This window comes from Cuculus canorus, chromosome 6 (genome assembly GCF_017976375.1).
Source record: "Cuculus canorus isolate bCucCan1 chromosome 6, bCucCan1.pri, whole genome shotgun sequence".
NCBI lineage: Eukaryota > Metazoa > Chordata > Aves > Cuculiformes > Cuculidae > Cuculus > Cuculus canorus.
The window spans coordinates 37,375,181-37,400,739 of record NC_071406.1 but is presented as its reverse complement, the minus strand read 5'-3'; the positions used below and the strand labels follow the sequence as shown (position 1 = coordinate 37,400,739).

General features: G+C 46.7%; 1 protein-coding gene across 45 annotated transcripts in view; it reads right to left on the bottom strand.

The window, feature by feature from the left end:
- MAP2 (microtubule associated protein 2) overlaps positions 1-25,559 on the bottom strand; it is a 211,735-nt gene that overhangs the window by 27,127 nt on the left and 159,049 nt on the right. For 21 of the 45 annotated variants that reach the window (XM_054069490.1, XM_054069501.1, XM_054069489.1 and 18 more), the window contains 4 exons: positions 16,349-16,462; positions 14,422-14,499; positions 6,223-6,480; positions 112-3,909 (listed from right to left, as the gene is read on the bottom strand). In XM_054069490.1, the coding sequence (XP_053925465.1) occupies positions 112-3,909; positions 6,223-6,480; positions 14,422-14,499; positions 16,349-16,462 (4,248 nt within the window). The remainder of the gene's footprint in view (positions 1-111; positions 3,910-6,222; positions 6,481-14,421; positions 14,500-16,348; positions 16,463-25,559) is intronic. The other 24 variants (XM_054069516.1, XM_054069527.1, XM_054069528.1 and 21 more) reach the window with 9 other exon arrangements.

Genomic DNA, 25,559 nt, shown 5'->3' with positions numbered 1-25,559 from the left:
CTCTGAAACATGCGGAGATTACGATTACAACTATAATAATTTTGCTTTTTTGATCGTTATGATTGGAAAGCAAAACTATTGAATAGACAAAACAGAAAGGAGAATGCACACCTTGAGTATCTGCCCAGAGACTGTCTGTGTCCATGATGGAGTCATCGATTGTTGTTTCGTCTTTGTAATCGTCGCACGTTTCTGTCTTGTAGTCGGTGAGCAGGATTTCTTCTCGGTGGGGTGAAGCAGGAGCTTCTGGGGAGCCTTCCTTGGGCTCGACTTGCATGTCAGCCACTTCCTCAACCTCCAGCTCCTCTTCAGCTTGGGAGTCTCCCGTTTCGATGTCTTCCTGCTGAGCAGCAGCAAAGCGCACACTGTGAGAAGCAGATTCGCCCTCATCAACTGTTGTCTGCACCACTGTGATAAAGTCATCTTCTACTGTCACCACCGATTCAATAACGCCTTTCAGCTCAGGCAGCGCTTCTGGGCTACCCTTAGCTAGCATTTCTTCAGCAGCAGGTTTCCCAAAGTCTATTTCTGGGGGTATTTCTGATACAAGATGCTCTTTCTCCTCTTCCTTTTCTTCTTGCCCTACTTCCACCTCTTCTTCCTCACGTTCTTCCCCCTTTGTGGCCCCAGCTTCCACTTCACATGGCAGCAGCTTTTGGACTTCCGCAGGTTTCACAGCTGCACCAGGAATCTTTTCAGCTCCCTCTGCAGGCTGTGGTATGTTCTCCATCTGAATCTCAGCAGGCTCTTCCTGGAGAGGCTCAGCTTTTGGAAGGAGGAGCTCCACAGAAGGCTCCTTTGCTGGTAACTCAGCTGGCGTCTTTTCTCCAGACACAGGAGGTTTTGGAGGTTCTGCTTTGACATCTTCTGGTTTCGTGGATTCTCCATTTGAACCTTCTTGGGTTTGATCATGCTCTCCACTAGATTCATAAGATTCCTCTTTATCAACTGCCTCTTGATGTACCAGATCAGGCTTAGTTACTTTCTCCTTAATTTCTGTTTCCGACAGTTTGACGCCGTCCTTCATGTAACTAGGCTCGGTCTTGGAAAGTACATCTGCATCCTTTGCTTCTCTGGACAAGAGGGTCTGATCTTTCTGTTGAGCGTCTTTGGGTTCAGGCTCTGCTCTTTTAACAGAGAGAGAAACAACTTCGCTGATCTTAATATCTAACTGACTCTGATAATCTTGGTCAGCTCTCATCGCAGCCACTTCCAAGTCATGCTTTATAGCGTTGTAATCTGGTCTTATTAGAGCTTCTGTTTCAGCTAGTTCAGGAACAACGCTAAGAGTCTTCTCCTCCTTCTCCATCAACAAAGAAACAGCATCCTTTTCTATTGCTCTCTCTGAAGCCAATTTTCTGTCATACATGATATCACCAGTTATGTGAACTTTATCAGCCACGCTTTCTTCTTTCATTTCTAGGATTGCCTCGGGTCTCATCTTCTCTGGCTCTGCACCTTTAATGGGATAGACCTCTCTGGAGTCACCATGATCTTCACTTTTTTCTAGCACAGTATCCAGCTTTTCTTTTTTCTCCTGCTCGAAGTCCCTTGCCAGAACAGACTCACCAGCGGTAGGCTGACCTAACTCTTTTTCCCCGAGGAATTCTTTAGATTTCTCAGCTGCTGCCAGCTTCACTTCCACCAAAGACAGGTCAGGAGCTACACCACGTCGCAGTTTTTCATCGGTGCCTTCATAAAAGGGACAGGTTTCACTCGTTAAATTCTCACTGTCCTGCACTGGAGAAGGGAGTGGGACTGTGTACTTATTGAACACACAGTAGCCCAAGTCTTCCAGCTGACTTTCAGCTTTTAGAGTTACGTGATTTTCATCTGTCACGGGCGGCAGGGCCGTGCTGCTGTCTTCCACAACAGTGTCAGAAGGAACCGACTTCTTTTGCACCGCCTCAGCATCTGCACTCACAGAAGCCAATCTAGATCTTGTTCCTGCCAGGTCCAACATTTCAGGCAGGTCAGGAGCCAGGACAGCCCCATTTTTGTAATAATCTTTGGCCAGGAAAGGTGATTCGGCCAAGGTTTCACGCTGGACTTTTTCTTCTGCCATGGCTTTTTCTTCTTCAATGTGCTCATCTTCCTCTCTGCTGTCAATGGGGAAGCAGGGGGCCTTCTCCAGTGCTGGTGTGGTTGCTGGCAAGTAGTCATCACCTTCATCCATACTTCCACTAGTGTTAGTTAGAATATCTGAAGCGAGCGGAGAAAGATCATGTGCACGACCAAAGCTGAATCCTAGAGCTATCGAATCCAGGCAGGACATGGGCAAGTTAATAGACATACTTCTCTGCTCAATTGCAGACCTCCCCCCAAGTCCCAAGCTCCTGCTCAGAGTCAGGTCGTCTTTATTTTTACTGTGGAGTTCTCTCTTATCCCCATAGACTTTGGGGTCAATAGTGAACATTCTTTCTGTTGGGGAGCTTGGCTCTTCAGATCTGTCTGGTGTAAAGCTCTGAGCCAGGGTGCTGTACCCTATTTCATGAGCAGGCACGCTCCGCTGCTGATCCAGTTCTTCCTGTAATTCTTCCTCCTCTTCCTCTCTGTCTTCGGGTATTAGACGATCCATCTGACAAGGCTCATACGCACTCTCTTTGGTGTCACTTAACTCATAGTAATCACTGCCTTGCTTCAGAGCGCCGGCTTTGAAGGCTTCCTCTTTCAGAGCAGAGGTTTCAAAATACTTCGACATTCCTGATCGCTCCTCCTCCTCTTTCATTTGATGAGGAGCTGAAACACTTGTTTTCTCTACCGCGGCATCTTTTTTGACATCTTTCTCTTGAGAAGGTTCTAGAGTAGGAGTCCTGTCAGCGGTTAAACTTGGTGCCTCAGGGGCTTTCTCTGTTATTCTGGATAACTGAGTGGTATCAGGGTGCTCTTCTGTTTTCTCAAGGGTCAGCTCCTGGCTTAACTTGGCTGGGGGTGCCTGTGCGCTCAGCTGCACCGCCTTTTCCATGTCTGCTGTTGCTGGGAGCCCAGTTTGGTCCACTTCTTTTTCTGCTTTGAGAATATCGGGTGACTTTTTAGCTTCGTCATCCTTTTTAAAGTCTGTTTTGTCTAGGGAAAGCGTCTTAACTTCAGGTTTTGTGGTAAATTTACCATCATCCAGTATTTGAGCCTCCCCTTTATCATAGAAGTCATACCTTTCTTCCTCGTCACTCTCATCCTTAGTCATGTCCTTCTCCTCCCCCCACGCAGGGATTTTCTGGGTGCTTGGCGTTTTCAGGCCATCTACAGTTACCGCTGAGAAGTCTTGCAGAGTTAGCGTCCTGTCCCTGTGGAACTGCTCGTCCTTAGTGAAGTCTTTGGCAAACAGTTGGTCGGTGGGTTCCTGTTTTGTTTTGGAACTGTCTTTGAGTGGAAGCTCCTGGGAGACGGCAGGAGATGGGCCTGAAGGAAGTTCACTTTGGACTACTCCTGCCTTCGTTTCAGACAGCAACAGAGCACCCTCACCACGGCCAAGAGCAAGATCTTGGGCTTCCTTAAGGTTGTCTTTTAATTCCATAGACATAACTTGGCTGGATGATGAGGGCACATCTGCAGTCCTTTCTTCTGGTTTGCTCCCTTTAGGCAGTTCAGCTGACAAGCCCTGTTGTTCTTGAGAAGCAGAAGGCGCGGCAGCAGGTCCCGCAAAACTGGCTTCCCCTTTCTTTTGTGAATCAGTTTCCAAGATCTGTTCTGATAGAGGTGAAGGCATTTTTTCTTTGTCTTTGCTCTGTGTATCCTTTTTATCTATAGCCTCTGTTTTTGCTGGCTGTGGAACTAAGGCATCGTGTTTAGGTTGCTCACCAGTCTTACTCTCTTTCTCAGATTCACGTTGCTTTGTGTCTAACGGTTCTGCTGTGAAAGGGCATGCACCCTCCTGGACACCGAATTCCATCTTCGTGGCTGCAAGTAAATCTGAAGTAGTTTGTTTGGGTTTTATAACAGAAATATTCAAAGCACTTGCAGGTTGGCAGTCATTTGGCTTACAACAACATCGTGGTATGAATGATGGAAAGGAGAGGGAGAAAGATGCAAACATGCAACAAGGCCATCCACCTAGAAATCTGCTTTCAAGTGTTACATCCTAGTTTCCTTTCAATAGATGAAGTTTTATAGTGAAAATGTGAGTTGTACACATATAAATACACGACCACTAAAATGAAATGATTTCAGGTGAATCCTTCATCTTCATCATTTGTATGCGACAGTAAAATCACCCTCACTTTGCTTTGCTGGACTCTGTAGGTTACGTTAGTTTTGTATTAGTAAAGTCTGCAAGATTAAGTCCAATCCATAGTATCTTTGTGTGTTTCTGATATTTAAAAGATGCAGTTATACATTTCTGTATCTTTTTTTTTCACGTTTTTCTTCTACATTCAGCCCAAACTACAAAAATTATGCATACAAGAGTGTCAGCAAGAGGCTGAGGTTTTAACTGTACCGACTTTTGACTTTTTGACAAATGACAAAAACCTCACTGCTGTCATGAAACCAGTCTGTATAAATCAGCAAGAGAGCTATCAATAGTCCCAGATCTTGAAGGTCTGGTCTTCAAAACGACCAACCATCTTCAGCTCTAACTGAAGTCAAAGAACACTTGGCCTGTTTATACATGATCTAGAGTCAGATCAGGCCCAAATAAAGTTCATTTGAAACTCAAAATGCTACTTTCCTGGTCCGCCACTCTATTGTTAGGGAGCAATTCCCAGCTAGGATTTTTTTATATGTGCTCTGTTAATCATTAACAGCTTATCCTTCTTTTATATCCCATGGAAAATAATGATTCCTATCATGTGGAAATCTTCCTATCGTGGAAAATATGAAAAGAGATCCGGCAGAATGTGGCAGTGTTCTGCAGTAATCTGTAAAGAAGGTCTAAGTCTTTTTCTAAAGCTTGTTACAATAAGCGCTGGGCCAGCTCTGAATCTCCTTGGATCTGATTTAAAGCCCATGGAGCCGGCTTTTTGCTCTGATAAATCTGATTTTTTTAGAGCGATTGGTATCAAAGTATCGGTCGTTCTTTAAATATTTCCCTATGTTAACAGTTAGCCAAAAAGTCAACTGCCATTCTAAACCGTATAGGTGGAAAAAACAGAGGTCTGCAGCTACAGCCGTTTTGCTCCTTTATGTTTTTACATGTGGAGACTGACTCACAAACCCTCTGAAGTATAAAAACATGGGCGTTGAGCTGATGTCATCCGCGTTTCACAGAAATTAAATAGCTAGTTAATGACTCTATGTATCCTATTGTGCCTTTGAGTGTAGTGCAAATGAGCAATACTGATGGTATCAAGATCTATTCTGACTGCCAAAGGAAAAAAATACATTTTAGTAGGGCTGGCCAGAAGAGCAGCCTCCTGGCGCAGCGCTCCTCAGCCAGGCAGCGATGGGCGCATCTTTATACACACGCTCTTTATACCCTGTTGCACTGACTGAAGAGAAGTATCATTAAAAGCTACGTCCTGAAAGACAACTGATTGCAGTAAATATTTTGTTCAGCAAGCAGGTCAGAACTTCACCTTACGTGCCCAATCCTAAACTTCACTATGAAGGCAAACATCCCCGTGGAAGCGATGGAGGTTTTGCCTAAGGAGGGCACTCGAGAGGGGTTAAACATTCATAATAAGGTGAGACACAAAAAATCAGAGTTCTGGCAATGATGGAGGGAAAGGAGGGATGGATTGCAGTGAATGGCAAGGATATGACATAAGAAGCGATAGCTTTAGGGAAGCTAAACCGGAATGCACTGAAGCGCACACACACACACACAAAAAACCCAAAGAAAAAACCTGCGCATTGCAAATGAAAACATTTCTACAGTTTAAGCCTCTTTATGCCATAGTCAAAGTCAATAAATCTACTTTTTGAAAGAAAAGCAGATGCATCTCTGCACCGAAAAGAAAAAAATATACATAGATTAGCAATGTGACTGGCAAACACATTTGAGATGGGGCAAAAGGCTCACGCAGAGGAATCGGCTTAGCTGCAAAGCACATTTCATCATGGCAAAGTAAAAAACCAGGAATCAGCCGCAGTGGTGGGAAACCATGTTGTCGTACAGCACCGATGCAATCATATCATCTGCTACGCACTCTTCAAGCATAATAACAAGAGCAGTCATACCAATAAATGGGAAGAACAGGAAATGAAGCAGCCTTGGAAAGCACTGGAGAAAGCTGGAGGAGGATTGACCAGCAGCAAACACATGCAAACCAAAGGAGGACACACCTTCCTCGGCCGAGGAAGGGGATGTGGCTTTCAGGGGCGTTTCCGCCACAACGGTTACGCTCTCCCTGCTGGATGCCACCCTTGGCACTTTGTCTTCGTGACACACTTTGGCCTCCAAACCAGAATCCGACTGCCCCTCACAGGGGGCCTGTGCCTGGTCCGAAGGCTCAGTGGGCCCGTGCTCTTTCCCCAGTTGCTTCCCAGGAAGAGCAGCAGGGTTCTCTTCCACAGCCATTGGACTCTCTACCGGTTCTTCTTCTTGGGGATGGAAAAAGGAGGCGACATCAACACCAACAGTAAACACCAAGCACACAGCTCAACAGGACGGCTTTTGCGTAACACTTTCAGCTCTGAACACTTTAGATTTAAGTGTGCTAAAGGACTGCTAGGATCCAGCCCATTTTAGTCACCATGGAACTGAATTTTCCTTAGAGAAAAAACCAAACAAAAGCAAAGCAATCCATCTCCCCCAGAAAAGCATGTTTCTGCTGTAGAATGAGAGCCGAAAGTGTTTTATAGGTACACCTCCCCCAAAGATGACTGTGAGTCAAGTATTCATTGCAAATGGAGATGGCACCGAATGATGGATGGCTCTGACAACACCAAGGCAAGAATGAGCTCAAAGTACACTGGCATTTTTCGGATAAATGTGCTGTTTAATCTAGTACAAGACAGTCATTGGAGGTGGAGGAGGGTACGAGGCATTCATTTCTTTCCACTAACCTTGCCAATACTGACTGCTGAATGCCAGCAAGTCAACCTATCACACGGATCCTGGACTCGGCAAAATATTGAGCCACTTCCATAGTCTTGTGCATAGCTGACAACTAACGATTTCGCAGGAATTCAGATAAGATTCCCACTCTGCGTGGGTTTATAAACAGTTTCTCCTTTAGGCTGCCCGACACCTGAACTCTGTATGTGAAAATCACAGCTTTAACACAAAGGCTCTTCATTTTCTTTTCTTTTTTTTCCCCACTGGCCCCCAGGCTCCTCATCACCAACTAAATGAAAGAAACCACTGAGTGCAATATAACTACTTGTTCATCAGAATTTCTGAACTCCATCGCTCAGCCTACAGGCTGTTAGGATCATGAGGAGGCTTTACTCTTGCCGTGGCAGAAGAACTCTTAGCAAAGTCTCCTCTCTGGTACTTCAGCCACCGCTCCTCGGTCAGAATGTTACTGTGCTCTGTGAGCATCCCTTCAAGTCATGATTAAGTGTGAAACCTTGGATGCAGCAACATCCTGACCAGCAGCCAGGGTTTATATTGTGTCTTACGCTTAAGGACTTTTCTGTGTGCTTTCCAATCTGGAATTGGCTGCATCCAACCTCTTGGTAATAAAATGAAACCTCTTTAGAGGCACTGATTTTTCTCCTGAGATTGGCCCAGTTAAAACCAGACAATCTACCATCCACAGCAGTGACTTAAGGAACACAAACAGCACTTGAGGCTAAGCAAACATAACTATGAAAAGTACAATACATTATTAACAACACAGACAAATGTTATCGAGGTTCGATACTGTATCTTAAATGAATAGAAGCCAGAAGATTCAGAATCAGAACTCGACTGATGCCTGAGTGTTACAGGGATGTTTACACATGGACAGACTGTAAAAGTAGCCTGGCAGAACTCAAATAACTTGCTTTACTTTTCTTTTTCTGATTTCATGTAGTTTTGTACGCATAACCCTTTCAATTATAAAACTTTAAGGCAAGCCTCTCATTTTCCTCTGAGCAGCTTCAGGCACGGACCTCCATTTCCTGAGATGCTTCACGCAATGCCACATGATTCAAACTAATTACTCACCAAAGCAAAAACTTATCTCTGGTTCAACAAAGGAATCCTACAGACTCCTTCGTGCAGCAGACTCTTACGGGAAACAGACTGCGAGCTTAAAGGCAGCAAGAGAGGAAGGCTGTTTCATACTGCCTATATTCTCACTGCCGGTGCAGCTTATTTCCCTTTGTTTTCACCTCATCGGTGTTCTGAGAACTCACACTTTCACCACAGGTAGATGCATATGACTGAAAACAAAGCTGCCCATGAACTTAACCAACCCAGGAATGCTCGAAGTACAGCAGCGGTAGGGCTACTCCTGTGACCTTGTCTCCCCTAGCTTCAGGTAGACATGCCAACATTAACAACCTTCAATTAAAACCAATCACTTTCTACTGCTGTTGCAGTATCAGGCTGTGCTATCCTGTTAATTCTGTAAAACACTGGTTTTCTTTAAACGACCCAGTGTGAAGTTTCAGATGTCTACCTCCATCTCCTGGAGACACAAACCTTTTGAGGATTCAGTACTGTTTTTAACTTCAGCTCCTGGGTCCCAGGATTGAGTTAGTAAATGCTGTGATCTGAAATGTGATATATTTTGTCTTGGAGAAGCTGTCAGCATTCCTGTTAGCTACTAGAAATAGAGTCTCCATTCACTTTCATTTACTCACTGATAAACTAATACTTACGGATGTGCTCGGGCCATAGAAAATGGGGTACAGAAACACAGCTAACAGTAAACTTCCTCCCCTTTGTTCGCAGTTAGCGGACACGATGTTAACTGGGCATTACCCACAAGAGAACTGGAGGTCAAACGTGACCTACTATGCCTGAAGTCACCTGGGTATGCTGGGGTAGAATTGATTTCCTTTGCCTGCTGGAGAGTCGAAGTCCTTCCGCTACTCTCTTTGGTGCAGACGTAGGGTTTTCCCACTAGGTTAACGACCGACTTACCTCCAGCAAGCCTGTCTTCACACTGGTCTTGGAAGTGGTTCTCTGGCACAAAGAACCAATTAAGTAGCTTAGGCTGCTTTTAAGTGTCTACTCCCTTTGCCTCTGCTGTAAGCCAAGAGCAAGAGCCCGGGTTTAAGCAGGGTGCACGGCTTCACCGACCCCAAAGCTGGAATCGCTGCTCACCCTGCAGCTTCACTTTGAGATGGAGAGACCTCAGAGGGACATCGCTTCCATGCGGGGAGACAATACAGCTCGGTTTCCCCCCCCAGAAAGCAGCAACCGTGGGCACATCTGTAATGGAATGGATGGCGGGTGGGTGCAGGGGAAGAGGAACAAAACGGGACCATGCTCCGTTCACCTTCGTCACGGCCCAACAGGGCCTCTGCGCTCTTCACTGTGGCACTGGGACGTGTACTAGAGCCAGTCCACTCCGAGCTGAACAGAGGGTGTTCATAGTACTCCTCATCCGAATTGTAGGGCTCATCATCGGGCACAGACACTGAAATGGAGGGCACCAGGGGTTGGCGCCGCTCCCTGCTGGCGGCAGCCCCACGGCCCGGGCAGTGCTGCAGCGGTCCCACCTTATCCTCCGCCCCTTCATCTACAAATAGACACACAGACAAAAACCGCAGGACAGACAGACAGACAGACAGAGAAAACACAAGACAGGACGGACGCATGCAATGGCAACGACGTCAGACTGTGGAACGGATGGAGTGGGCCAGGCCACGGGTGGATGCGCGATGGAGGAATGAGGCAGCCGTGCATTTGAACACCTGGGCTGTGTGTGTGCGGCACACGGCGCGTATGAACAGCAGACACCAACCACCCCAATAAGGGCGTTTCAAAACCATACTCCCATTCTTTAGAGGAATACATGTGGTACGCAAACCACAGCTCACACGGACTCTCGGATGCACGACACAGCTGGCTGACTGTATTAGAAACTTCTCAAAGCCCCCAACACAGTTGTAGTCCTCAGAGTCACCACGAGGAGGGCATGAAAGTGTAAATTTCAAAAAGTCCTTTCATTAAAAAACGAACCAGCCTTCATTTTGGTCAGTGGTGGCTTTATTTTTCATTCTATCTATTTCAAAATCCCCCACTCTCTTCTCTTCCTTGGAAGTAAGTAACATTTATACTAAAAAAAAACACCTTTCCGTGTTTTTTTCCTCATAAAGGCCACATAAGCCTGCTCAGAGCAATATCTGCTAGTCCTATATTTTATGCTGTCGTGTCGTGCTGCTGTGGGTGAACTGGCTCCCACCGTGGCGTTCGCCAACGCTCTGGAGTGACAGCTTTATTCACCCGTCACTGTGGCATCGCTGATAATCGCATAATCATCTCGGAACCAGACCAGCTACTGACAGCTACAGGGAGGGGGAGCTTGGGCTTGGTTTGGCAAGACAAAGGAAAATAACACAGCTCAGTAACACGGATCAGCCTGCCATCCGATCCGTCCCACCTAAAGGGGAGATGGTGAGCTCGGGTGGGCTGAGGGGCCCTCTCACCATCAATAAAGCTACAAACCCCCAAACATCTAGAACTAGGGAAAATATACCTCAGCCCATTCTCAGTGTATGAAAACTGGCACCTCGGTAAACACTGCACTTACGGGGTGCCTTCAGCAGCTGCAGCTATCCTGCTGGATTTCATAGAATCATGGAATGGTTCAGGTTGGAAAGGACCTCAAAGCCCATCCAGTTCCACCCCTGCCATGGGCAGAGGCACCTCCCACTGGATCAGGGTGCTCAAACTTTCCTACTAGCTTCAGAAACCCCAGGACTTCTCCATCCTGATGCAAACGAGGCTGAGAATTCCTTCTTTATAGTTCTGCACGGATTTTAGGCAAGAGAATACCGGCTTGCCTCTGCTCCTTAAAACTACAGCAACTCACATCGGTATAAAAACTTAAGATAAACCATTGTGATGGTTCCAAATCACGAGGAGTGCAAAATCCAGCACTGTTTGGAGCTGTTACATCTGTGGTTACTAGACTTACATCTTTTCTTTATCAGTTTTAATAAAGATACTTTCAAAACCAGCGCAGATAATTTCATTAACAGGATAATGATATCTTTTATTTCAGCAACAAGGAAAATCCTTTCTTTGTTATTTTTGTCCCTCCTAATAGTTCTTTTTTCATCTCAAAGAACGGGAAAACTCCCTAAGGTATTCCAAAGTCCAAGATTAAAATTTCTTCTCACAAAGACTAATTCTACTTTAGCTTCCAGGTATCTTTAGAAAATGCCTTTCCAAGGAGTAATTTTCACTGCAAATAGATCAATTTTTAATAGGACATTCATTTCCTTTTAGTTTGCAAAATACTGTTATTTGGTCTATAGAGCCTAACCTGAAACGCCTACTTCAAAATGGAAGGGTGTCCACCAAAGGCTTCCTTCGGTCTTGTAACAGACAAATGGTCGCATGAAGACACTGTTGACCATTGTCAAAAGGCACGGAGCACAAAAGAAACGCCAAGTTGGCAAGAGAATATTTCATCAGCCTGCATGACCAGCTAGAACTGAGGAACAGACTAGACAGTGCTAGGGAAAATTTCAATTCCTGAGCAAAATTATCTTACTAGAGTTGAAATAAACACAAGAATTTCAGTAAGGCAAATTAGCCCTCTTACCTTCTGCAGCAGTGAAAAGGGACAGGCTCATCTGAACGTTTTTCTGCAGCCAAATGAAAGAAAGAAACCTCCATCCACTGACTCCGTTCTCTCAGGAAATACACTTGACCCACAAACCTCTCCTCTCTGTCTCCTCTACCTTTTTTTTTCCTTTTAATTTGTGTTTGCTGCATGGCTGGCCACATCCACCTTTGTCATGTCTACAGCACTGATTTCCTTCCTACCGTGACTGAAGGAAGGCTCCTCTGGATTCAGAGCAACGCAACACACACTGACAAGTGCACTGGGAAAATGTTCTCGGAGAAGGGGTGGAAAAAAGAGGTTTGAGGTAGACGCACACACCTTTGTGTTCAACAACTGGGTTAAACTCATAAACGGTGTTTTACTGAGCAAACAGACAGACAACGTAACGATGTATGGCGATAGACAGCCAGATGGTTGAGGGGACTGAAGGGTTAAATAGGTACAGTAAAACTGAGTCGAAACCCGCTGAGGCAAACTCTTCTGAATGGGAGCTTTGCCTGAATTAAAATGACAGGTCTGGCTCACTCAGGTCAGCAAAAGCTCAACTTACCCACAGGAAATAAGGACCGTGCCTTCTAACACAGAAAAGAACACAAGATTTTTGCTACCACCAACTACACTGAATTAACAACACTGATATTTGGAGGAAAACCAACTTAATAAACTTTTGGTGAAAATGTTTTCAACAATTTCCTTCTGTTCATCAACCAACTCCGCTGTGAGGTCCGGTTTCAGAGCCGGACACAAACAAGAAGGTCCCAGCAGAGAGCACAAATGACTCAGCTCCCCATTTCTGTCCATGCCTCCCTTACAAACTTACACTTTTAGCATTTATACAGGCCATCTGCTCCGAAAATTAACAACACAATCAAAATCTTGTCATGGGAAAGTCTCTTTGACTAATGTTAAAGTAAATTATTTGAATGCTTTAAAAAACTGATGCGGGGTAAATCATCCAAACGTCTCCTAAACACTGACCTCTCAGTCCTTGCAGCCACTGCCGTGGGGCAGGTAAGCACATGCTGTTATATTAACTCAACTCTACATGTAAGGAAAGAGAAGAACAATCACAATTACATCACATTAAGTGACCTGCTGAGTCATACGCACAACTGGAAACAGCACAGTCCGTCGGTCCATAATAATCTGGAGTTGCAGAGTGTTTTGCCACCTTCTTGTGTTAACACAACTGGCAAAACGGTTTCCATTTGCTCCGGTCAATTAATCAGTATGAAGACTTTATAAAACCCTAAAATACACGCAAATAATACTGCTGACAGAAACTCTGCGCAAAGCTAATCCTCAGCTAAAGGTAATGGAAGAACCCTGATGTCAGCCTGAAGCAGAAGAATGAGCTCTTTTGGGGATGTGCAAACTCGAAAAGCTTACGCTCAAAGAGTCAAGTGAATGACATAATAAAAAGATAGTGGTAAACCCACTGGTGGGCTGGTTGGACTGGATGATCTGAGAGGTCTTTTCCAACCTTAATGATTCTACTAACCCCTAAAAGCAAAGGCTTCTAGCATTGTTACAACGCCCTGCTAGCTTCCTTTTTGGTTCTGATTGCCATCACCGCTGGGTGACCAGGCGAGGAACTGCTCATTAGTGTTTTAAACCTGCAATGGGCAGATGTTTTCAAAAAAATCAACAACCGACAAACCAATCCTTTTCTACTGGTTACTAACCATGTCGAGTAGGTATTTCCAGTACAGTGGGCTGACACATGTTGATGTTAACACAGCCCATAATTGCATTACCTCCAAAATGACCACAGGATGGAATATGCCTAATTGCAGTGCCCTGATAAAACTGAGAGTCAGACAGAAATAGGGACCATCCGCTTGCAAAGTGAACAGACGCTCTGTATTAAAATACCAATGTTCATTCAGCAGATGATAAGGAATTATTTTCATGCACTTAATAAACAAAAAGAAACAAAAACCACTAAAAGTAGGAAACAAATGGACACATAAAACCACTGTTGACATGGCAGAGGACAAGTGACAGCCCCCTGGAGACTGGAACCCGAATCCTTCCCTCTTATCCGCGTGGTAGGGCTCGGTTCTAACACATTGGTGTCTCCCTGTGCCGATGGCCTGGACGCAGCAGCCGTCTGGTGCTGAACAAAGCTCTGACGCATACGCTTATCATTGTGACAGCTTCTCTGGGACTTAGGCCTCTGCTTAAAGTTAAGCCAGAGCATAAGTTCTTTGCTGGAGGGGATTTTAGCAGGAGGAAAATGCAGTGATGATGGACTACTGGAACTGAACATTCGTGGTGCAGAATAGGGTAGAAATGTGCTTTGAGAGACGAGAGTTTGACCCCAAATACATGTAGGCATTGAACCATCAATCACAGGTCAGAGACAAAAAAATGATCCAACTCTGAATCTCCTTGCTTTCATGCATTTAAGACCCCAAAAGCAAAGCTAACGGCAACTAAGAAAACCACAGCCAAGCAAAGATGCCCCACGCTGCATCACAGTTTTGGTGACCACATTGGGACAGCGGACGGCAGACACCTTGGCTCATACTGGTGAAACAGATAAGAAGGTGAGCGTCCTCATCCTGTTTCCTTTGACATGGATGTACCTAACGCATCCTGCCAGTTACCTCTGTGCCTCCGTGCCTGCCTCCTCCGTGCACTCGGCTGGGTTGCAGATGGGGCGTTACTGCTGGGGAACGCCTCATCTTTTCTCAGGGAGCTGCAGAAAGGATCTCCATGTCCTCACTCCCCCATCCTTTAATTCACAGCTCACCCCTCTGCTGCCAGCTGGGCACGGCAACGTCCAGGAGACCCTTACCTTCCTCCAGAGCTCCGGTCCGCTCGGAAGCTGGCGATGGAGGCGGGGAAGGAGGCAGGTTGGCTGACTCTTCAACTGCTAGAAATCAAACAGTGACAATGAGATACAGCAATTAATTCCAGGACGACCGATGTTTGATACAAGCTGCAGTCAGCCTGTTCTGCCCAGCGGAGAGAATTATGCGATGGGGATTTATGCCTGGTGGGTTTGCAGATAGACTCTTTCAGAATACATGGAATTTTAAAGCTATAATAAAAGGATTTTTTTTTTTTCTTCAGACGGGATGAATTCTTTTCAAAATTCTGGTCACAGAGTACAATACAAAAATTGAGTATGAAACTACCTTTTAAATCAGTATTGCCACTTAGAAAGCCTTCAGTCACCCAAGGCAACAACAATAAAGCATCTGAGCGTAAGAGATTCTATAAATTCACACCAGCTATCAGAAACGGGCATCCAATCTCTTCAAAGTACTTTGAGTACATGAACTAAAAGCATTCTGTATACTGCTTTTTCTTCCTGCTGCCGAGCTGAAGGTTAATCACAGAACACATGCAAGTACTGCTTGTCTAAATACAAGGTATCAGCAGAGGGAACTTCTGCGAGCCATGACCTATTAGTGATTCAGCTGAGCAAGGCGCAGTGACATCTTAGAGGCACTTGGACCCCGATTTAGATTCATTCCTAATCACAAGACTGGACGCTGAAACCAGATGATGGTTTTGTTCAATTATTTCAATTCAAGTATGATGAAATCCTAGACAAACTGCTTTCTTCAATGAACTCAGCGTAACCTCTGCATCTGATTTCACACCAATCAACTTGAGTTTCTTCTTCTTTAAAAACAGATCCACTACTGAGGCTCAACCAATGGGTTTGTTTTAAAAATAAATAAGTAATATCTGTTTTAAAACAGAGCAGGTGCTGAGCTGTTCTCTCTAGTGACCAATGACAGGACCCAGGGGAATGGCAGGAAGATGCCAGGGGAGGGCTAGGCTGGACATTAGGAGAAGGTTCTTCCCCCAGAGAGTGGTGGAGCCCTGGAACAGCTCCCAGGGAAGCAGGCACAGCCTGACAATATTCCAGCAGGGTTTGGCCAACACCCTCAGCCCCACGGTGTGAGTGTTAGGGTTGTCTTGTGCAGGGACAGGAGTTTGATACAATGGTCCTGGTGGGTCCCTTCCAAACCAGGGCATTCTATGGTTCCATGAGATCTATCTCATAAATGGTACCTCTCAACAGGCGGATCTCTATTTCTGATTCAGCGCTTCTTCCCAAGCACAGAAAGGCTGGTTTCAATGGTTGAGTTTCAAAGCCAGGAGGCTGGAGGCACAACACGGACTAAAGGAAGTGGGACCATTCCCAGTCTGGGCCACTGGCATGTGCTTCCACCCGGAGCGACTACTGTCCCTGCCTGGCAGTTAATCCCTCTGCGATCCTCACCCGGCCTGCTCTGCCTCCCGTTGAGATGCTCCTCCTTCATCATTCTGACTACCTGACCAGCAAAACCTACTTTCTTTTTACGCGCATCTCCTCTAAACTTTGCTCTTCAGACATTAACCTTTCTCTTTCACCTTGTAAGTGGCTGAACGCAAACGGGCTCCAAGCGCTGCTGGGTCCCACCCAACATGACAACAAACCCACTACCAACAATTCCATTCCCAGCTGCATCACTCGGGAGTCAGGAGCCATGTGGAGAATCGCTGTTGGAAAAAACGGGGAATGAGACAGACAGAGGGCTATGAAGAGTTGGGGCAACACGGATCCCTCTGTCATTATGCAGTTCCAGTGTTTATACCACGTGCTGCAGTTCACCCACGACCGTAACCCGTGTGAACACCCAGCTCGGACTGCATTTTTTGCCAAATACATACATACGAGATTTGCAAGCACAAGGGTTCTTTGAACATTCTTCATCTCATTTTACCTAACGGGAGCGGTCCAGGCTGGTCTTTGTGCTGGGCTTCTTTTTCCTGTTCGCCTTTCAGGACGGCGACAGCTTCAGCTGTTACTACTTGCACTATCCTCGCAGAGACTTCTTCTGCGGCACCAGCAGAGCCAGGAAAAAGAAAGAGAAGCATGAGAATGAGAGCAAGGTTTTAAAATTACAAAGATTAACGTGAAAATAAAAAATGGAAGCTGACTTAATCCATTTTAAAAGGTAACATAAGTAAATCATTAAAAATAAAACAGAAGGAGCAGATATTCCAAAGAGCTCAGTGGAAAATGCTGAGTATTTATAAACCCCAGGGCCCCGGAGTTACAGCGAGACGCGCAAAACACCTTTATTGAGTGTCCCTAACAGAACGAAGAAAAAGCAATGCGCAGCAACTGCAACATTTTAAGTCGATCATTTATTAATGTCTAGAAATTGTTTTGCAGGTACTGTTTTGCAAACAGGGGTAGAACGGCCAGCTGAGAAATGAGATTTCTTGACATCTAATATATGGAGTTTGCTGTGTTCTTGCACGTACTTTGGACGGTATTTCCTCCTCCTCGGCACACAGTTAGTACATGTTCAAGGCACTTCATAGACAGACACCTAAGGATGTACTAAGGGACCAGAGACAGAAGGGCCAAACAATATTTCTGTATGATTAAGAGGTACGCTTTATTCTCCTCACCCCTTTTAAGACTGCAACACAACGCTCTAGTTAAACAGTAGGTCTGAATACTATGGGGAGGAGTGGCCGAGGACAACCTGTGTTTGGTGGGACGGGCTCCCAGCCTCTTGCCCTTGCTGTGCTCGGTGCAGGGAAGGAGGACACGTGTGGAGCTGCATGAGGCACTGCACGTTTGGCAGACCTGGGCACCCTGGGACTCGAGTGTCGCACTTCCCCACCACCCTCGATGAGGAACTGTGTGCTCTGCTGAGCGGAGAGTGGTGGTGGGACCACTAGGAGTGAATAATTCCAAAGTGAGAAACCATATCCCATCTCTGCTCTAGAGCCGCTCAAAGGCACTATAAAATATCACGAGGCACACAACTGCCTGGGGAAGGAAGGCAGGAGAGGGTTCCTGCCCCGAGGGCAGTTCAGGCATCTTTGATATAGCAAATCAAGGACTTAGGGATCCTCCAGTAGAACCACCTACAAAAGAATTCCAAGGAAAAGGGTTTGTTTTCTGATCTGTGTATCAGCCTACTCTCCCTTACTCATTAATCAACATATTCCTCCCTCTCAGTGCCAAACTCTGGAAACAAACCCCTTCACTCCCCAGCTGTTCCCAAGTGTAGGCTGAGAGTTGTTTCAACTGCAAACGCCAGGACCCGACACGGAGCTGAGCTTCTGACGGCAGACGGCAATATGCCCTGCTCTCGCCAGGACACGCTCACACAGCCCCCATTAATCACCATCCCCAGGGCAGAAATGAAAGCTCTCTGCTCACCCATTACTGCATCCTTCAGGCAAAGACCAGCTGCAAAGCGAAAGTATATTTATATCAGTGCTCTACATGTAACTTCACTGCAACTGTCCTAACCAGGGACGCTCTCCATTAGGGTAAGAATGATGAGTTCTTCTCACTGTTAGTACGTTCACAGAATCCCTTTGTATTTTTAATGTAAAGTTATTCCTCTTCATTTGTCCTCTAGAAAAGCTGATTTTTCCCTCCCAAGAAGCACAGATGTGAGTTACTTGACTTCCCCAGTCATCTTTGCCTAAAACCAAAGTACTACGTTGATCTCTCTTCTGCACAAAATATGTCATGAGTTATTAAAACCCCTACCCACTGGCAAAGAACGTTCATAATTGTTGGTATTTATATCTTACACTTTACTCTCCTCCCAACTGGTTGCCAGCAGGGCAGCAACTGTGACAGTTTTGGTGGCTACAGCCAAAGGCATGAGTAGACAGATGCGCATCTCGGAACAATTACTGAGTAACAAAAGAAATTAGCTCGTTTTAAAACCTGTTAGCCTGAGAATACAGGAGTGTAAACTCGCCAAGGATAAATTCAGACTTGAAAACTGAAGACACTGCTTTCCTGCTGTCAGGGGTGTGAAGTTCTGGCAGACTTCCACATAGCAGGAAACAACTCAGCTGGTTTGAGATGGCACTCAATACATTTACAAAAGGGACTACATGCGACATAGATGCCTCTTTCAGCCAGAGACCGCGTAGATCAGCTCCAGTTCTCTGTCCCTCTATTCAACAATGTGCTCCTAGTACAAGATGAAACTCCACTTCATTGTTAAGTAGATCGAATTGAGCACCATAACCCCATAAATCCGGTCATGCATGTAGCCAAAGAACAGGGAAAAGGATCCAAAGCCCATCAATCTTCCCCGCTGCCTTTCAAAGGCCTGCACCTCATTTGGGGACTTTCTGAACTCCTCCTGTTTCCACATCTGCTGGACGCTGGGGTTGTTTCTCAGCACCCATCGGTTCCTTTGTCTTGCAAGAAACACGGAATAGATACTTCCTAGACCATCACATCTGCTGCTGCTGCAGAGCAGTGGACTGGATGTAAACAGTCCTTTGGAATCATTACAGGTCCTAACGATTCCTTGTATTGAGGCACATGCAGCCTGTGAAGCACAAGTGACGCTGGAGAAAGCTGGGAGAATGACCCTGTGGCTTGGCCCACCCTCTTGTGCCGCTAGCACCTCACGGGTAGAAAACAAGCTACTCTTCCATAAAGCATCCTCTGATGTTTGGTACATCCCTGCTCAGATTCTTCTCTTTCCGAACAGGAGAGTATAGCCCTGACAGGTACGGTGCGCATGGAGGGCAGCACAGAACATCACAGAGTGCCACAGCTCCAGTAGATCCCACACTGATCGCCGCCACCACCACTTCACCCCTGGAGGATGTGACACAGGACCCTTCCACCGGACCCTCCACCCATCTGCTCCTCGCAACTCACTGACAAAAGCGACATCATCAGGTCTGTACTGCCAGCTCAGGCGAACAAATCAAAACTCAATTAAAAGGACTGCTAGAAGAATCAATTTTTTAAGCTTATTTTCACATGAAAATTATATGAAAAGGCTGAAATTAATTTTTCCTACCTAGAATACGCAAATGTATACCAGATTTAGTACCCTGGAGCATATCCAAAGGACGTTCTCTTGGTCACCTGCTCTCTACCACCCAAGCTAGTGGAAGGTAAGACAAATCCCTATGAAAAATGTTCTCCTTTGGTCCAGAATTTATACATATTCACATCCAGCCTGGTTCTGGGGTGCAAATGGGCTCTCCAAGGCTGGCAGACAGCCCCTGCCCTCTCGGCTCTCTTCCTGATTCAATTTGCTTGAGATAAAGACTAGATTCCACGGAGGGATATAGCTGGAGGTGATGGGTCGCCCCTTGAAAAATGGAAATTGCAATTTCAGTCTATGCAAAATAAGTGAATAAAAATACAAAAGGCCTCTGGGGTTTTTTTTTTGGGGGGTGGTGTTTTGTTGGGTATTTTAAATTGAGAAAGGCTCACTTCTGCACACTCCGTTGATGGATATTTTGGGTGACACAGGAGGCACAGACAGTTCGCCAGAGGAGCAGTGCTTTTGCTCTACATGACTGCAGCAAAAGGACAGACATTGCTGTACTAATGGACACTATAAATAGCAGATCCGATGGGGAAGTCAAATCCTCACAGGGCAGCTATTGAGACTTTTCAGAGTTCCCTTATGGTTCAGTTAAAGTTCAAGGAAGCCTAATGATAAAGAAAAAGAAAAAAAAAATGGAGAGTTAGCCAGCCTGGATGCCAGGCAAATTTTTCCCAGCCTAAAAGCTCTGGATTCATTAGAGAGCTTTGTTTGCAGAGATTTATTTTCCCTCTCTTTAAGCAGGCAGATATTCTGTGACTCTACCTCATGCCACAAAACCAGCACTAACAAATGATGATTAACACCAAATACACATTTCTTAAGGGCAGCAAGTACCTCGGCTTCACGTAAGACTCCAGCACAATGAAGAATGGAATCAGGACTTTGCTCTGCATTTCACAGAGAATGAAATGCCGCTTCCCTTTACCAGGATGTCAGCTGCTCATGACACAGGACACAGACTGCGTCTCCCAGCCTGATTCCAGGGAATGTGGTACCCAAAAGCACGCATGGTCCTCAAATATGATGTCCAGAATGGAGAGGAGATGTTGTGAAAGACTCTCAGTATAAGCTGCCGGATAACGAGCAGGCTGAACAGAGTCCAGGAGCTAAGAGACACGGGAACAGTGCTTCCACCGCTCCCTAAGGGCTGTCACTCCAGATGAGCTCCGAGGGGCTGTCAGGCCAAGCCTGCCCAGCCGCTGCTGGTGCCGAGGCTGCTCTCTGGCAGGAACCAAGAACTCTGTCCCGCGGAGAGGGCAGGCGCCTGTCTGGGGCGTGATGCTAATGTAAGTCGAAGCTAAAACTCGAACCAGTAAGCACCCTCTGCTCCTGGTTTTGGAAGTCTTCTGCAAATCACAGCCACCAGTATGCCAAGCTGGGACAACTGCAGCCTCCCTGCCCCATGGATAACTCAGGGATACAACCCCTGTCAGTGTACTGGGATGCACAGGAGATGCTGAACCAGCTGCTGGTGGTATGAGGAGCCACAGCCTCTCCTCTGTGCTGCCTTTAGAAGGCCGTGTGCCTCCCAATGCTGCTGCCCTCCTCCTAAGCACACCCTGCTGCCCGATCCCCACCCCTGCTGCCTCTGGCACTGATGTTTACACTGCAGTAGGCGTCATCCAGACAGAGAGACCCCCCCCCTTCACTGACAGAGTCTCCACCAGGGGCTATTGAGCAAGATTTCTCGCCAAAGCACTGCTACAGCAGAGCCAGAGATCTGGGAGCAGATCCTGCACAAGGCCGAGACGTCATTCCAAAGCGCTCCCTCATGTCTTATTGATGCTGCTGCAGTGGTCAATGGACTGCAGATGTCTCCACTGGCACCTGAATCCATTACCTACCGCACTTCCATTTCCCAGGAAACCTTTCCAGTCCATTAAGTCTTTTGACAGACGGGTTTACCAGCCCCAGAGAAAGACGCACAGGTGGAGCCAAGGGTCTTTGAAAGACCTTTTGCCAAATATTTCCAGAAAATTGTTCGGAATAATTGGCAGCTACAAAGTCAGGAGTAAAGATCATACCTGCGACACATCTCCGCAGTGATGTGTGCTGTCTGCTCCCCTTGTACCCTTTTTAATGGTTTGCCTTTGGCCTCAGGCACTTTTTATCTCTCTTCCAACCCACCACAGCTGCAGGCTCAACCCTTTGAGGAGCTTAGTTTGCTATGAACATCACTTCCTAGGTGAAACTGCTCGGGCTTAGACACTTGGTCTGACAGCCCTCATCCTGCAGTGGCTTTTATCTTTTCCCCTCTCCCTCCCACCCCTCTATGCAATGCTGTATTATTCTGGTGAGGAATGATTTGAGAGAAGAAACTCGCTATGGGCCGGGCTCACAGCATCTCCCTGCCTTGCAGGTATGCGCCCCATCACTGCCGCAGGGATCCTGCGCTGATGGTTGGACTGGATGATCTTAAGACGTCTTTTCCAACCTTAATGATTCTATGATCCTGCTGGAAGAGGAGCCGGGGCTGGCACAGCCACCCCAGGGAACGTCCAGCTCATTGCCTCAAGTAACGCTGTCTGTGATTTCTCAGGCCAGAGTTGCCCCAGTCGGACCAGAACTCATCTCCCCAACTCTCCTCCTCCTTCCCTGACTGCAGCTGCCTGTGTTTCATTCCTGCCATGTAGCCAGTTCGCTCAGCCCACCAATCTGTCGCTTCTTCCCAGCTCACAGCAACAGGGAACGCTCCTAAATTTCACCACCACACTTGGTGATCCACAACTGGATCCAGTGGGAGGTTGCCCAGAGCAGTGGTGGCTGCCCCATCCCTGGAGGGGTTCAAGGCCAGGTTGGATGGGGTTTGGAGCCCCTGATCCAGTGGGAGGTGTCCCTGCCCATGGCAGGGGGTGGAACTGGGTGGGCTTTGAGGTCCCTTCCAGCCCAAACCATTCCATGATTCTATGACATGTTCCCAGATCAGAGCAGCATCGCCCCTCGCTCTTCCCAGTGGCAGCACAACCTGACACCAGTGCGGTGGCAGCGGGTCTGGAGTTTGTCATGGCCATGGAAAATGCCATCTGGTCTCTGTACAGCACGACTTGTTTAAGGCGTAAACAAAGTTTAACATACTGGAACCACACGGCACAACAAATGTTCCAAGAGAAAACCAAAGGAAAGGGATGACAGGAAGGAGGGACAGAGAGCATGAGACTGAAAACTGTGTCAAAACTTCCCATGCATTCACAATGTCACCTACCAGGAAAATTAACAGTGAGCTCTGTTAAAGCAAAGGGTAATTAACGCTCCCGGAGCACTGAGGCTAAAAACAGGGATAAAGAAAGACGCAAACAGATAGAAAAGATAAAATAATACGTTTCATTAATTTTGTTACATCTGAGGGCAGGAACACAGGCAGAGCATAGCAAAAGGATTAGCTGCATGTGTGCCTGCAGAATTGGGAAAACAAAGCAATTTCAGTCAAAATGTGCCTGTCAAAATCCTCGGTGGGGAGCAGAGCCGTTTCCAAGGCAACCAGCACTAATTGTTGGCACCGCAGACTTGAGTCAACAACAAAAGTGCAGAGCAACCTGCACTGCTTCTCGAGGCAAAACACCCCAAACACGTTCCTGCAGAAAGGAACGCTACAAAGCAGCCGTTTGCTACCTTGGACAATTTAAAAAGCAAACCAGACCTATGGATTTCCCCCATGGGGTACTGCAATTCCAAGTGCGGCAGGACTACAAACCAGATAGCTCTTGGATTTGTCTAGAGACATCAGCCAGACCCCCAGGACAGGTTCTGAGTCCACACTCAGCTCTCTTGGAAGCTGGTGGGTGACCTATCAGAGTCAAGGCTGCTGAAACACTGCAGACAAGAAGACTTGGGCTTCACCCAGTGAAGTTTGTGATGGAAAACATGAAGACACATAGAATCATAGCATCATAGAATAGTTTGGGTTGGAAAGAACCATCCAGTGCCACCCCTTGCCATGGGCAAGGACACCTCCCACTGGATCAGGGGCTCCAAACCCCATCCAACCTGGTCTTGAACACCTCCAGGGATGGGGCAGCCACCATTGCTCCCCACCCTCAGTTAGAATTATATCACTCCAGGCCCTTGTAAGAAGTCCTTCCCCAGCTTTTCTGGAGCCCCTTTCAGCACTGGAAGCTGCTCTAAGGTGTCCCTTTAGACTTTTACTTTTCCAGGCTGAACAACCCCAGCTCTCTCAGCCTGTCCTCGTACGGGAGGTGCTCCAGCTGTCTCATCATCTTTGTGGTCTCCTCTGGACCCTGTTCCAACAGTTCCATATCTTTCTTATGTTGGGGATTCCGGAACTGCAGACAATACTTGGTCTTCTGGGCTGCAAGCACACGTTGACGGCTCATGTTGAGCTTCTCATGGACCAACATCCCAAGTCCTCCTCCTCAGGGCTGCTCTCAATCACATCCCCAAGCCTGTATTGAAACTGCAGATTGCCTCGACCCAGGTGTAGGACCTGGCACTTGGCCTTGTAGAACCTCATGAGGTTCTCACAGCCCCACTTCTCTGGCCTGTCCATGTCCCTCTGGATGACATTCCGTCCATCTGGTGTGGCCACTGCCCCACTCAGCTTGGTGTCACCTGCAAACTTGCTGAGGGTGCACTCACACATCTTGGACTTGGGCTCATGACAACTCTAAATACTGTCCTCGCACTCCTGTTAAGAGAGAAATGCAGAGCAGCCATCAGAGCAATGTGAATTAGTGACATAAAAGCTAAGGAATGCCGAAGGATTAGAGCTTGCGATTGAAGAAAGAAGCAGTAACAGAGCTTCACGGAATTCAAATATTTGCTTTCAAATGGCTTTTGTGAATGTAAATATTTTGCTGTAAGTAGGTCCTTGATCTGGATGTTGGCAATATCAGCAGTAATTGGCAGGAGGTATGAAGGCAAATAATGGGAACATCGGCTTTTAAATTACATGAAACCACAACACAACTGACAAGTATCATTTCCCTAATAAACTCGCTGACTTTAAGCTACTGTAGCATAAATAAGGATGGTGACAGATTAATCCAATCACTACGACTTAGCAGCTAACCAACAGAACAGGTCAGAAACAGCTTGTGTTTTGGGAATGAAAGAGCTTTGATTGCTTAATGTTTGAATGAAGGGTTTAGAGGAGAAGCCATGTGAGGAGTGCTGAAGTCACTGGGTCTATTCAGCCTGGAGGAGACTGAGGGGAGACCTCATCGCGCTCTGCAGCTTCCTCACAGGAGGAAGGAGGAGGAGGAGCAGGCGCTGAGCTCTTCCCTCTGGTGATCAATGACACAACCCAAGGGAACGGCAGGAAGATGTCAGGGAAGGTTTAGGTTGGACATCAGGAGAAGATTCTTCTCCCAGAGGATGGTGGAGCCCTGGAACAGCTACCAGGGAAGCAGTCACTGCATCAAGCTTGACAATATTCCAGAAGCGTTTGGCCAACACCCTCAGCCCCACAACTTTCCTCATCACCTTCAGCAAGAGACCTGGGAAAACAGTCCAAATCTCCAAGGCATGTTAGTGGCACAATCCGAAGCCAACTCATGCCAGGAGACTACAGACGTCCAGCAAGGGCACTCTGGCTCCCCAGCACCCAGGGCACATTCCTGAGGCAGAGGCCTCTGCCACGCTGCCAGGGAGCTGTAAAACAGAACACTAAGGGATCAGTCCCCACACCTCCCCCTCCTTGAATATGACTGTCAGTACGATAAAATAATGCTTTTCAAATGAACCCTCATTACTGCAAATACTTGCTCCCTCTGCATCCCCCGGGTCACATCTTCTTGAGCCGACTGCCTGGAACAAAATATTTCCTACTGTCAGCATTTCCCAGCCAAGCCAGAGGTGGGAAAAACTAATCGGTTCTATTTTGTCTGATGCATCGGCAACGCAATTCACAGCCCACAGGCACTATTGAAGCAGACACCACCAGACCATCAGCCAGGGCAAGGCAGTGAGGTCCCATTGCCTTTCCTAGGACTCGATATGGGCTTAAACCATCACTTTCACGTACAACGCAGCGTTATCTGTCTTTCATTGAAACATGAGCTCCTTAGGACTCATGCAGAAGAATCACAGAATCCCTAGGTTGGAAAAGACCTTTGAGGTCATTGAGTCCAAC